The sequence below is a fragment of the Gouania willdenowi genome, chromosome 13, assembly GCF_900634775.1.
Source record: "Gouania willdenowi chromosome 13, fGouWil2.1, whole genome shotgun sequence".
Classification (NCBI taxonomy): Eukaryota; Metazoa; Chordata; class Actinopteri; order Blenniiformes; family Gobiesocidae; genus Gouania; species Gouania willdenowi.
Genome location: NC_041056.1, coordinates 10374535 through 10387074, shown reverse-complemented (window position 1 = coordinate 10387074; position 12540 = coordinate 10374535). Strand labels below are relative to the sequence as shown.

Genomic DNA, 12540 nt, shown 5'->3' with positions numbered 1-12540 from the left:
CAGTGTTTCTCAATCTTTTTTGGCTCAAGTACCCCCTTTGTCCGACTACAACATTTCGCTTTTTACAAACAACTACAGATAATAATAATAGAATGAATGAATGATAACACATTTTAAAGAATAAGTAGAAAGAAACTGTATTTAGTGCAGTGGTTCCCAACGTTTTTTGGATCGTGACCCCATTTTGATATCAAGAATTCCTGTCGACCCCAAAGACATTTTTTTCTCGAATTAGTTTTTGTTCATGTTTCTTTTTTGTTTTTGTTTTTACTGCATCTTAGTTGAACTATATTCACAAGTAAAACTATAGAAATACAGTTTAGGTTTAAGATTGTCCGTTGTTTTAATTAAAAAAAGAATAATAATTACAAAATTTCAAAAATCTATTTTAATTTTTCAGAAATTTCAGGCGACCCCATTTAAACTCCAGGTGAACCCACATGGGGTTCCGACCCCAAGGCTGATTTAGTGGCTCCTATATTTCTATAGTTTTTATCCTTTACAGTCATCTCACGCCTGGTGTGGGAAAAAGTTAATTTTCCACTCGCTTTCAAGTACCCCCTGTAGTGCCATTGCGTATCCCTAGGGGTACACGTACCTCCATTTGAGAAACCCTGCGCAGGTGAACCACATCTTTGTTTTTACTTTACTGCTTTAAATGAGATCTTTATATTAATAATTTACTTATGTAACATTTTACTTTAAAGGTACTCAATAATTATTATTCTTTGCCTGTTTCAGCTTTTCTTTGTGCATATAAAACTACTTTAAGCAAATGTTGAAAACTGAATGTTAAAATTCCGTTTTAATGACAACTTATCCATTTCAGCTCTTTACATATTTATGAGCATTAGTGTGTCCTCTCTGTGGGTTTGAAGTGATCAGCCTTTTTAAAAATGTTCAAATACTGTTTTTGTAGGAAACAATGTTGCAGAGTTTTCAATTAAAACCTGTGATTTAAGGCGTTCACACCGTGTATCCAATCTGTGTGTACAATCCAATCTTTAGGTCTTTCGTTTAAATCTAACTTTTAACTTCCTTTTTCCTCTGAATTTTAAATATAAGTCAAGCCAATTATTGGCTTGACTTATATTTAAGACGTCAAATTTGAAAATGTATTGGTTATTGGCATGTACAAATTCATTTTCTTAGTCTGATTGGATTTAATCAAATTTATTGTTGTAAAAAAAAACAGGAATTTGATGACTTCATCATTAAAAGGCCACCAGAGGGCGCTATGTTCATGGTTTTAAACACGAACAAAATGCGTTTCTTTGAGGTAGATAAATATAATAAGCAACGGTTGGAGATTATTTAGCATGAACTACGTGATTGATCACATTATCAGATGTAAAAATCAATAACAATTCAACAGTAATTTATAATGCATTACTGTAAGAACCATGAAATCAAAAAAGGTGCTTTCAAACGCCATAACACACCTGAATATTTATTTTAACTACTACCACTACTACTACTACTACTACTACTACTACTACTACTACTACTACTACTACTAATAATAATAATAATAATAATAATAATAATAATAATAATAATAATAATAATAATAATAATAATAATAATCCTTCAGGTTTTGATGCCGATGACTCATAATATTTGCTTCTCTAGGTATTAAAGAAGCTGTTCTCCAGATTTTCATCCATAAAAGTGGATTATAATACCTAACATTAAACAATCAAACTTGGAGAAAAAATAAGTGTAACATATATGCATTGAAACGATTATATACGAACAGGTTTAATGCATGAATCTGCTGACCAGCCTGTCTGATTTAGCACACGTTTCCTTTACTTTGTCTATGTTTTTTTCAAAACTTTCAACTAAATATTTTGAAGGTACATTTAATTTCTTTAAACACAAAATGGGGGAAAAATATTTATTGATACTAATTAAGTAGAGCAAAATGTCTATTATTATAACTGAATTATTGGTTGTTAGTTCATTAATCATTCTGCTGTACATTTATCGATTTATGTCCGTTTTATTCAATTTTAGGATTGATCTGGAAAGGCAGTCATATCCCATGACATTTAGAGTTTATTTCAAATCAATTGTCCAATTTCTGTGCTTATTACGTGCCAGTGGAGGCCGCTATAGGACTACAATTCCCAGAAGGCCTTTAACCCTCCTATTATCTTTAATTACTAACACATTTTACTTGACAGCTAAAACATCCTGGGGTCAAATTGACCCCAGACGTAGTGCAATATGTGTTCAGCACATTGAAAAAATAAAATAAAATAAAAACCATGATAATTTTATGTTAAATCAGTTGTAACCATCAAATTAGGAAAAGTCATGAAATATATACAGTTCTTAATATAATGTACATCATATACAAATATAAAGTGCCATAAAATACAGTCAGTGTACAAAGATAGTTAGTTCTACCTCAGGTGCATAGTATAAGTTTTCAGTGAAATGGTCCCAAACTTTTGAGACTTTAGGTTGGTTCCTCTTCTGTTGCGCAATTCTTCTTCACGTCGTAAATAGTGAAGCTACACTGCACCCAGCAGTTCATGTATGGTACTGCAGCAAAAAAAAAAAAAAAAAAAAAAAAAAAAAAAAAAAAAAAAAAAAGCAGAAAACAGATTTTATCATGAATTTACAACGTTAAAAGCGTCAACGCATATTTTTGTTGTCAACATGATCAATTATGTTACTAATCATTTTTGCATGATTGTATATGTTACACACATTGTGGTTGGCGTGAATCTTGAGACGGTTATTGTATGTAATTCTATTTTTTCTTTATTAATCTCAAACTACGCCTATACGTCAAACTGACCCCAAGAATAGTAGGAGGGTTAAACTGGCATTTATTCCCGTTCATATTCATAAACTTCAATCTGTCCCTGTAGTTTCATCTATGGAGAGTTACATCATTGGTACTAACCCTAACCCACCTTTCCGAATGATGACGCAGCCTGTGGAGAGTGTGTGAGGAGGAGGAGGATGAAGGAAGGAGGGAGGGAGAGAGAGGAGAGAGAGGAGAGAGGGCGTCCCGTCTGCACGGAGGAGCTCATACAGACAGCAGGGAACAGCTGCAGCATTAGGTCCGCTTTGGGTTTCACTGCATCGCCTTTTAAAACATCCCATCATCCCCCAGGCTTTGAATCAGAGTCGAGCATCAGTCACAAATTGCCTAAAATCATGGTTGACCGTGAGCAGCTGGTGCAGAAAGCCAGGCTGGCCGAGCAGGCTGAGAGATATGATGATATGGCAGCTGCTATGAAGTCGGTAAGTCCATTCAATAATGAATCATCAGAGTTGTGTTGTTGGGCATTGGTGTTTAGTGCACGAATAAGGAGCGACGTGTCCCTAAAAGGCTGATCCCGTGCGTAAAAAGGCTGGAGCTGTGCGTAAAACGCCCCTGGAGTCCTGGACTATCCACCCCGGACTGCATATATGTGTCAACATTTTACACATTACATGTTATTTTAACATGATTTTTTCCAGATTTTTAAAACATTTTTTTTATCATGACTGATCTGCCGCTGGTTGGGCGGTGCCTTCACTGTCATTTGAATGAAGGTTTTATTCTAGTGAAATGCACGCAGGTCCCCAGCAGCTCCAGCTCCTTATAATAAGAGGCTTTAAGGTTTTATTATAGGCTTTTCGAGCATGTCCTTTCTGCCTTTTTCCTCCGCAGATCCCACCATGCAGAATGAATGAATTTTGTCTGCTGAGATGTTTCTAAGATAATCTGCTGCTGCACCCCCCCCCCCCCCTTTTTGCTTTCCTTTCCCCTATGACCCACAGTCAGAATAAAAATGCTCATATTTACTCATTTAAAAAAATAAAATAAAATAAAATAGTGAAGCTTCATCTGATGTGAGTGAGCTGGTTTCTCCATGGAGAGTGGGCTGCTCTTTCCTCCAAACACACGTAGGAGGCAGTAGAACCTCTCTAGAATGTTCTTTGTCATATTGCAGTAAGTCAATAAGATCGGATTTGATTACAGGCGTTGTTTTCTCTCCCTCCTTTCCTCACCATAGTCCCCCCAGTTATCCTTGTTCACTGTTCGTGTGCTGCAGTCTGAAGTCATTTTGGGTTACCGGCCTATATGATGGGGAGGAGGAGGAGAGGACCATGTCTCATGATATTTTTCCTCTGATCTCATTGTTCCAGCCTGCTGAGGACACATAGCTTTTGTCTTATCTATTGTTGGGGTTGTGGGAACTATAGATTCATTAATACATTTAAAAAAAACCAAAAAAAAAAAAAAACCCAAAAAAAAAACTGCTGTGTCACATTAGGTCCTGCTTTGCCCTGCAGCTGGAGCTTCCACCATGAGGCACATTTGTAAGGATATTACTCAAGGATGAAGTAGGACACACCAACTACACCACCCACCCACCACCAGCCCCCATGTGGATAGTTTGTCATTTTGCGGTTTCACGTTGCAGGAGGTGGGAGAGTGTTGGAGCAGGGGGAGGGGGGATTCCTTTCCCTTTAAACAATCTTGCCATGTCAGTGAAGTCCAAACTGGGCCTTTCTGCAGGGGGTGTGCACCACTGATCCCCACTCAAAGGGAATCCCTTCCCTTTAGGGCTGGGCGATATGGACCAAAATTCATATCTCAATATTTTTTTTCTCATAATGGAGATACACAATATAAATCTCAATATTTTTTAACTCAATAAAGTATTCACAATTCTGGGTTAAATTTGCTAATGAGAAATGTCAGACACATTTATTAACAAACAGCTGCACAATGGTGTACCACTTTAGTCTTTTTCTTTTGTAAGGGACAGCACGTGTGAGTGAGTTCAGTAGTGTGGCTTGTTTAGGGGAGCGTCTGGGTTTGGACACACTCGGTAATCCATCTGAGAAGAAGCAAAAATAGCAACTCCTAAAACGAGTATTTTAATACAAAAATATATCGATACAGGCGATATTGTAATTTTCTATATCGCCAAAATTGAAAACTCAATATATCTTTAATGTCAATATATTGCCCAGTCCTACTTCCCTTCGTCACTTGATGTTGCACAGAAAGCGTCACGGGCTGGTAAATTATTCTTTTGGTATTTTTTTGTCATATATTATCCGTTAATGCTTGTAAAATGATGTTTCTAGATTAAATTTGACTGTAGTTCAGTTGGTAAAGTTGAAATCCCAAACGCAAGGACAATAAAGCCCTGTATTTCCATCAAACACTGTATCAAATGACTCATCTGAATGGGTTTTAAATGTCACGTGTTTGTGGGTTTGTGTGAGAGCACGCGCTGAAGGCCACTCCGTCTCTGTGAGTCCATGACGTCATCGAGCCTGCACCATCTTTGTGCTCCTGTAGCAGAGCAGGGAATATCAGGAGGAATTTAGGATGAGCTTTTTACATTTCAAACAGAAGTGCTAGTGTAAATTTATTGTTGCGAGGTTTGTTGAATCTTTGCTTATCAATCTGTTTGAAATCATGTTCTTTTAAATAAAAAAACACAGTGAAAAAGGTAAATCATTAATGGATGCTAAGTTTCCAAATAATTCCATTCAAATATATTCTTTGCTCTGACTGAAAGTCATGTCAGGTTGGAGTTTTAGATCGGATAGGTCAAGGGTTGGCCTCAGCTGGGGGAGAAGGTCACTAGGACACGTGAACCTCCAGTGGTTTTCCCTTACAGTCCAGTGAACCATTTAGCCACCAAGGGCCCTCCCCCACGTCCTCGACTGCCCACTATCCTAAATATCATCTGTAACTGGTATTAGCTGTTCACGTGGCTGCTGGAGCTACTGGAGAACTAAATGAATGGATTGCCATGGAAACTGAATTGCGTCTCGAGAGCGTAACATTGTTCATTGTCAGAGGGTCCTGAGTATTTCATGTGCAATGCCGTTTCTCAGGACTACAATCATCTCTATTCCTTTATTGCGATTATTTAGATTTTAAAGCCTGGGACAAAGTTTTTTTTAGGTTTCTTAAGTTAAGGAAATTTTTCATAAAAAATGCCCTGAAAAACCTTGTCTGAATAAACGAAACCTCAACTTAACATATTATTCAAATAGAAGGCAAAATTAATCTCACTGGAACTTTCTTTAGGTTTCATGTAAGTGACGTATGAGGAGGCTTTTTTTGTCACTTCAATTTTTAGATCAGTCATGGGCAACTGGCGGCCCCAGGGCCACATATGGCCCTCAGTCTAATTTTTTGCAGCCTCCAAAGTAAATCTCCAAAAATTGTAATTCAAGAAGTTAGAAGGAATACGAAGCGCAGCGTAATACACAAAGTACACAAATGCACAAAAATAAACACAAAATTGAAAAAAAATACACAAAATTGAAAAAAAAAATACACAAAATGTCAACAGACAGACACAACAACCACTAAAACAAACAAAATGACTACAAAAACACACAAAACAACAACACATTACAGAATAGCTCCAAAGACACACAAACTGTTAACAATATTACATGAAAATACAGAAAACCATAACAAAAATACAGAAAGTGTCCCCAAAAATGCACAGATTGACAACAAAAATGCAGAAAATGAAATGCCCAAAATTATACCAATAACACAAAAAAAAACACACACAGTGACTCCAAAAAACACACAAGATGACTAAAAACTGACAAAACATCAAAACCACTGACAAAGACAAAACTCTTTATTCCCCCTGTATTAATGCTCAGATTGGTCAATATTCTAAATGCTGACATGAATGTTTGATCAGATACAATCACATTTTTGTAGCCCCTGCTGTGATAGAGTTGCTCATCCCTGTTTTAGAGCATCGTGTCAAAGAAAAGGTTTTTCAAAGCCAAGAAAATGCAAAAATGTATTTTCCATTCCAGTTTAGAAATGGCCTCTTTAGTCATTATCACACATTGTCTTGTTGATTCTTAGGTGGAGTCACCTGTTGGAGAGTGTTAAGGGTTTGTTTTCTCCTTCCAGGTAACAGAGCTAAACGAGGCTCTGTCCAATGAGGAGCGGAACCTCCTTTCTGTGGCCTACAAGAACGTGGTGGGTGCCCGTCGCTCTTCCTGGCGCGTTATCTCTAGCATTGAGCAGAAGACCTCGGCCGACGGCAACGAGAAGAAGATCGAGATGGTACGAGCCTACCGGGAGAAGATCGAGAAGGAGCTAGAGGCCGTGTGCCAGGACGTGCTCAACCTCCTGGACAACTTCCTGATCAAGAACTGCAGCGACACGCAGCACGAGAGCAAGGTCTTCTACCTGAAGATGAAGGGCGACTACTACCGGTACCTTGCCGAGGTGGCCACGGGCGAGAAGAGGGCCACCGTGGTGGAGTCGTCAGAGAAGGCCTACAACGAGGCTCACGAGATCAGCAAGGAGCACATGCAACCCACCCACCCCATCCGCCTGGGCTTGGCCCTCAATTACTCAGTGTTTTACTACGAGATCCAGAACGCCCCAGAGCAGGCCTGCCATTTGGCCAAGACGGCCTTCGACGACGCCATCGCCGAGCTCGACACCCTCAATGAGGACTCCTACAAAGACTCCACTCTCATCATGCAGCTGCTCCGAGACAACTTGACACTGTGGACAAGTGACCAACAGGATGACGAGGGAGGGGAGGGCAACAACTAAAAGAGAAACCACACTTCGACACAAAATTTGGAAGCGCTGGTGGACTTTGGCAGCCGCTTTTGCCGATGAATCTACCGCAGCAGCAGTTCTTTATTTTTCCATGTGTTAAATGAAAAGAATCAAAAAGAAAGGTGAGAATGGAGGTAAAAATCTCAGTTTAAATATATATAGAAATATATATAACAGTTGAAAGGGGGGCCTCTGTCTTCCTGATTTTTCTCTTTGACATTTTGCCAAAACCACCGACACGTACGACAGTCAATCAGCTTGAAGTGGTTCTTGTTGGACTGAAGTCGCAGCCTCACACTGGCATAGGAACTGATCTTGTTCTGTCGAGATAAACTGCTTAGCTAGGTTTTTTTGCGCGATAGGGATTGCACTTGAGAGAGTAAATTGCTTGAATGGAAATGCCTCACAAAAACGAGATTGCATTGGTTCCAGCCATGGTCAATGTAAAGGGAAAGTGTCTTACAGACAAAAGAGGTTTAAGAAAAATAAAAAATTAAAGAGTTAAAATGACACGCAGCAGATTGACCAAAAAAAAAAAATAAGAAGAAGATGAATCCCTTTTTGTCTGAAGTGTTTTTGGCATCTTGCAGATTAGTCACTGGAATCATTATTTTTTTTGGAGATGAAGATTAGTAAAGGCAGAGACTTAACGATAAAATATTTAAAAAAATGGCAAAAAAAAAAAGAGAAAAAAACTCTAAATAAAAGCAGCTTCAGAGTTCGTGGTTTACTTATGTGTTTGTTTTATTCAATGCACTTGCCTACTATACTGTTTCTTCAGTGTAAGATGATGACATCAATATCAATTATTTAATATTGTGCATGCTGGTGATGTATTTATATACCGTAGCTTGACTTTATTAACTTATACTGTGGGTGTTATGTATTCATATGATTGAGAAAAACGGGCTTTGTCTGCTGTTGATTTCTGATTTATCACATTTTGTTATGAGTTTTTTTTAATTTGCTATACCAAAATGGTGATCGTAAAAATTCAGCGTTGCTATAGTGACATGCAATATGTGTATTTAATTTGTTAAAGTAAAAAAAAAAAAAGGAAGATTAAAACTCCACTGGCGGTAATTACTTAATCTCAACATCTAGTGTTTGTCACATTGAAGTATGATCTGTTTTGTTCTTTGGACAGTATTTAAGTATTTATTTTATTCTGTCATGCTATCCAGTTTGATGATGGTGAAGTTTTCCAGATTCAGTGTTTCTATTTTGAATCCACAGACATGGACCATATTTGCTTTCTCACACTTTAATTTTGTTTGTTTTGTTTTTTTTTTAATACTCTCTAGCTGTTCCTCAGTGACAAAATATCCTGAATGTGAGTCATTATGTAGCAGTTGCACAAGAACCGAAATAATAGCTATGATGATAATTATGATAATATTAAAAAAAAAAAGAGTACATTTTACATGCACCATGTTGGTGGTTCAGTGTATTGTTGTATTGTCACCAATGAATATATTTTATTTTTTGAGGGAAGCTGTTGCTTTGGAAATGAAATCAAGATACACTGTTTTGTTTTGGATGTGCTTTTAGTTCTTTTTGTGCCTGCGTTACAATGTAACCTTTAGAGCAGTGGTTCCGAAAAAAAAAAAAAAAATGTAACTCCATATTGAACCAAAAACATAGTGAGTATCAGAATATCTGTGGCCAACTGTCCAGGTAAAAATATCTACTGAAACCAATCCACTTTATTCTCTGGCCTGCTACGTCCTGATGATGGGTGCAATATCCATGTGTGAAAAAGATGAAGAAAATAAGTTTTATGTGGGGAAAGCTCAGCTCTTTATTACTGTACAATTGGTTGAGTACTTTATACACTGAGCGACATCGTCCATATGTTGACTTTCAAAACAAAAGCTCTTGATATAGGCAAAATATAATCTTAAATTAAAACAACAGCTCTCAGAGAGCGCAAATCTCCACCAAGCCCCAAATATCCTCTTTTGCCAAATATTTGTAGGTATCTGTGAATGATCATGTACCATGATTATTTATATTTTAAAGGCTTGTAAGAGCCTTTAAAGATTTCTATCCCCATAATTAATAATCAAGTAGGTCAAAATGCGCGATGAAATGCACAATTTGGATCCGATCTGGGAAACCGAGTTAAATTTCATAAAGATCGATCAATTATGGACCGAGATATGCATTTTTGAAATTTCGCCATTGATGAGAGAAAGGGATTTTTAGATTTTTATTTTTTCATTTTTATTTTAAACTGATCCAGAATCAGAATATTGATTGAAGGTTTATCTTTGGTTGAAATTTTGTCCAATAATTTAAGTCATGTTAACGTAATCCTGCAAAAAGATAAACAAAGAAATAAATAAAAGCTAGTGAAAATATGACCTTCTTGGTGGAGGTAAACGTTGTAGTTCAGTCAGGATAACTTTTGTGAAATTGTTTATTAACATGCAGTTTAGACTTGGTGGTAAGGATCTGTTCTGGGACCTCTCTGCCATTCCATGCAGCTGAGTGGAAAGCTCGAAGCCAAGGGAGCTCCCCTCGCTTTTCCATGAGCTACATGGAAAGGCATAAAGCAGAGAGAGCGGTCAGCAGGTCCCCCTGGATCAGAAGCACAGATGTTAGATGGAGACACTGTTTAATTAGACAGAAGAAGGGGAGCTGAGGTGGAGGTGGGTTGCGAGGCATTTGCGGACGAAGTGTGCAGAAGTAGGCGTCTAAATACAGCGCCGTGACTAATTCTAACTAACGAGAAGCTTGGAACCTGATCTGCTGGAAGATTAACTGAATTAGGGGATGGATGCTGTCAGTTGTTAACAGCTACTGTCAGCTGGGGCTGAGCTATAGCTTGACTTCCGTGCCTGCCTGAACTAACGCAATTCTCAATTTCTATCAATATGAATCTAAAACTGATACTGATTATTTGCTATCACACAGGAAGTTGTGCCCATTCTCTCCAGCAGTGCCTCTGGAATTAAATCAGATAATTTAGGATTCGAGATTCATTATTCCTATTAGGAGCTGTGGCTCTTTTTGAGTTTGGGAATGGCTGCTTTACAGGTTTTGATCTGCCAGTGTTTAAGCTTCTTCACATTACACTGTCTTCTCTTCTGGGTCCTGCACCGCAACAGTCAGCACCACTGCACACACTTATTAACACATAGAAAATGACATGAAAGCTATTGTTTGGTACATTTATGTCTTCAGAACAAAAGGATTCTGGTTGTGAGCCCAGGCTTTTAAACATACTGCTGCTATAGCTCTGTAAATGATATATCTATATATTCAGAACAAATCTAAATATATTCATTTAGATGGTGGATTATTTATCTATTTATTTATTTTACGGGATGCCAGGTTTGATGAAAACTCCTGTTTTGTCAGTTGTGATGGTTTTCAGAAAGGAGAACCATAAGCCTTAAAGTCAGTCCCACTACCTTGGTCATGTATACCAACTACTGTATGTCACTTCCATGAGTTCAGAACGCACACTGTATGTCACAGCCACTTTAAAGTTTACCACTTTGCAAACACTGAGTTTTAAATATGTTAGCAACATGCCAGTGAATGCTCACTCATTGCCAAGAAGACATACACTGTGCTTGCTTAGTTTTTTTATGTTCCTTGGTGTTTTTCTTCTCTGTCATCATTCTTTGATTTTCAGTTTTGAATATGTTTCAATGTTGCCGATTGTTTCTGTGACATATAAAGATGCAAGTTCATCATCTGACGTACAAAAAAACGATGACAACAACAGCACTCAGTTACACATTTGACAGAGGAGGAACTGACTTAGGATGCTTTGGATGGATGATAGGAGCTCAAAAAAAGGATTGAGTTTGTATGATCTGAAGAACTGATTGATTGCCATTTGTTGCCCATTAAAGTTATTTGTTTATCTGTATTTTCTGATATTCTTTTATTTCTGTCTATAATTGAGCTTTTTACACTGATTTCAAAACACATTCATTTATCCTTTCCTCTGATACACTGATAGAGTACACTTGCCAGCACTCTAATAAAGAAAGTGTGACCTTATGCAACCCCTGTGCTCTGGGGGCCACATTGTGCGTGTGTGTGTGTGTGTGTGTGTGTGTGTGTGTGTGTGTGTGTGTGTGTGTGTGTGTGTGTGTGTGTGTGTGTGTGTGTGTGTGTGTGTGTGTGTGTGTGTGTGTGTGTGTGAGTTTGAACATATTGCAGTTGGACAGCTGCATGTGTGAAGGGTGTGTGTGGGTGAGTCTGTGAGGTGAGTTTGTATCAGCTGCAGTGCAGATGCTGTTATACATGTTAAAATAAGCTATAGCAGTGGTTCCCAAACAGGGGTACTGGAGAACATTGCGGGGATACTTGGAAAGATTTAACAAATAATTGAAAAAAATAATCAGGAAATGTTCATAGTTATTTTCCAGGCTGTTTTTTTTTTTTGCTTAATAAGATATTATATTTATTGAAATAGAATTATTTTATGCTGTAGAGGCCATTTTATCACACTTCTGACAATAGGACACAATAGGTGAGGAGAGCTCGCTGTTCCACAAATGAAAAAAGCATATGCAATTATGGCGAAGGTACTCATGATATGACAACTAGGCTATAGGCTACTTTGCTAATCTTTTTTATTTTTTACATTGTAGCAAATATAACAGGTTTTATTCTGCATGTGCCACATTAGAGTAATTGAATGCCAACATTCAGCATCTTTAGATAAAAGGAAATTATTTAAAGCTATGCACAGATGTTGGCGTTTACGTTCCAATCAGTGTTACGAAGGCTGCTCATATACGTGTGTATTTCAGCACAGATGCTGATTAAAGAGCTGCTGCTCCCTCTCACTGCAGCCTCCTGCTGCAGCTTGCTGCTGCTGCTGCTGCTGCTGCTGCACTCAACCCTTCATGAGATGAAATTCTCTGCTTTGAAAAGCTCGTCCTCGCCAGCCAATGGCAGGCGGGCATCCTTCCAGGCAGCCACCA

At 38.0% G+C, this 12540-nt stretch overlaps 1 protein-coding gene across 1 annotated transcript; it reads left to right on the top strand.

The window, feature by feature from the left end:
* The first annotated feature begins 3009 nt into the window (after positions 1-3009).
* On the top strand, positions 3010-11474 carry ywhag2 (3-monooxygenase/tryptophan 5-monooxygenase activation protein, gamma polypeptide 2). The gene is made up of 2 exons (XM_028464390.1): positions 3010-3264; positions 6923-11474. Exons 1-2 carry the CDS (start codon positions 3178-3180, stop codon positions 7577-7579), a joined length of 744 nt encoding a protein of 247 aa, XP_028320191.1. The 5' UTR covers positions 3010-3177; the 3' UTR covers positions 7580-11474.
* Positions 11475-12540: the final 1066 nt, after the last annotated feature.

Coding starts and splice junctions, on each gene's coding strand:
- ywhag2 (XM_028464390.1), top strand. CDS start 3,178: ATGGTTGACCGTGAGCAGCTGGTGCAGAAAGCCAGGCTGGCCGAGCAG. Junction 3,265..6,922: donor TGGCAGCTGCTATGAAGTCG/GTAAGTCCATTC, acceptor TTCTCCTTCCAG/GTAACAGAGCTAAACGAGGC.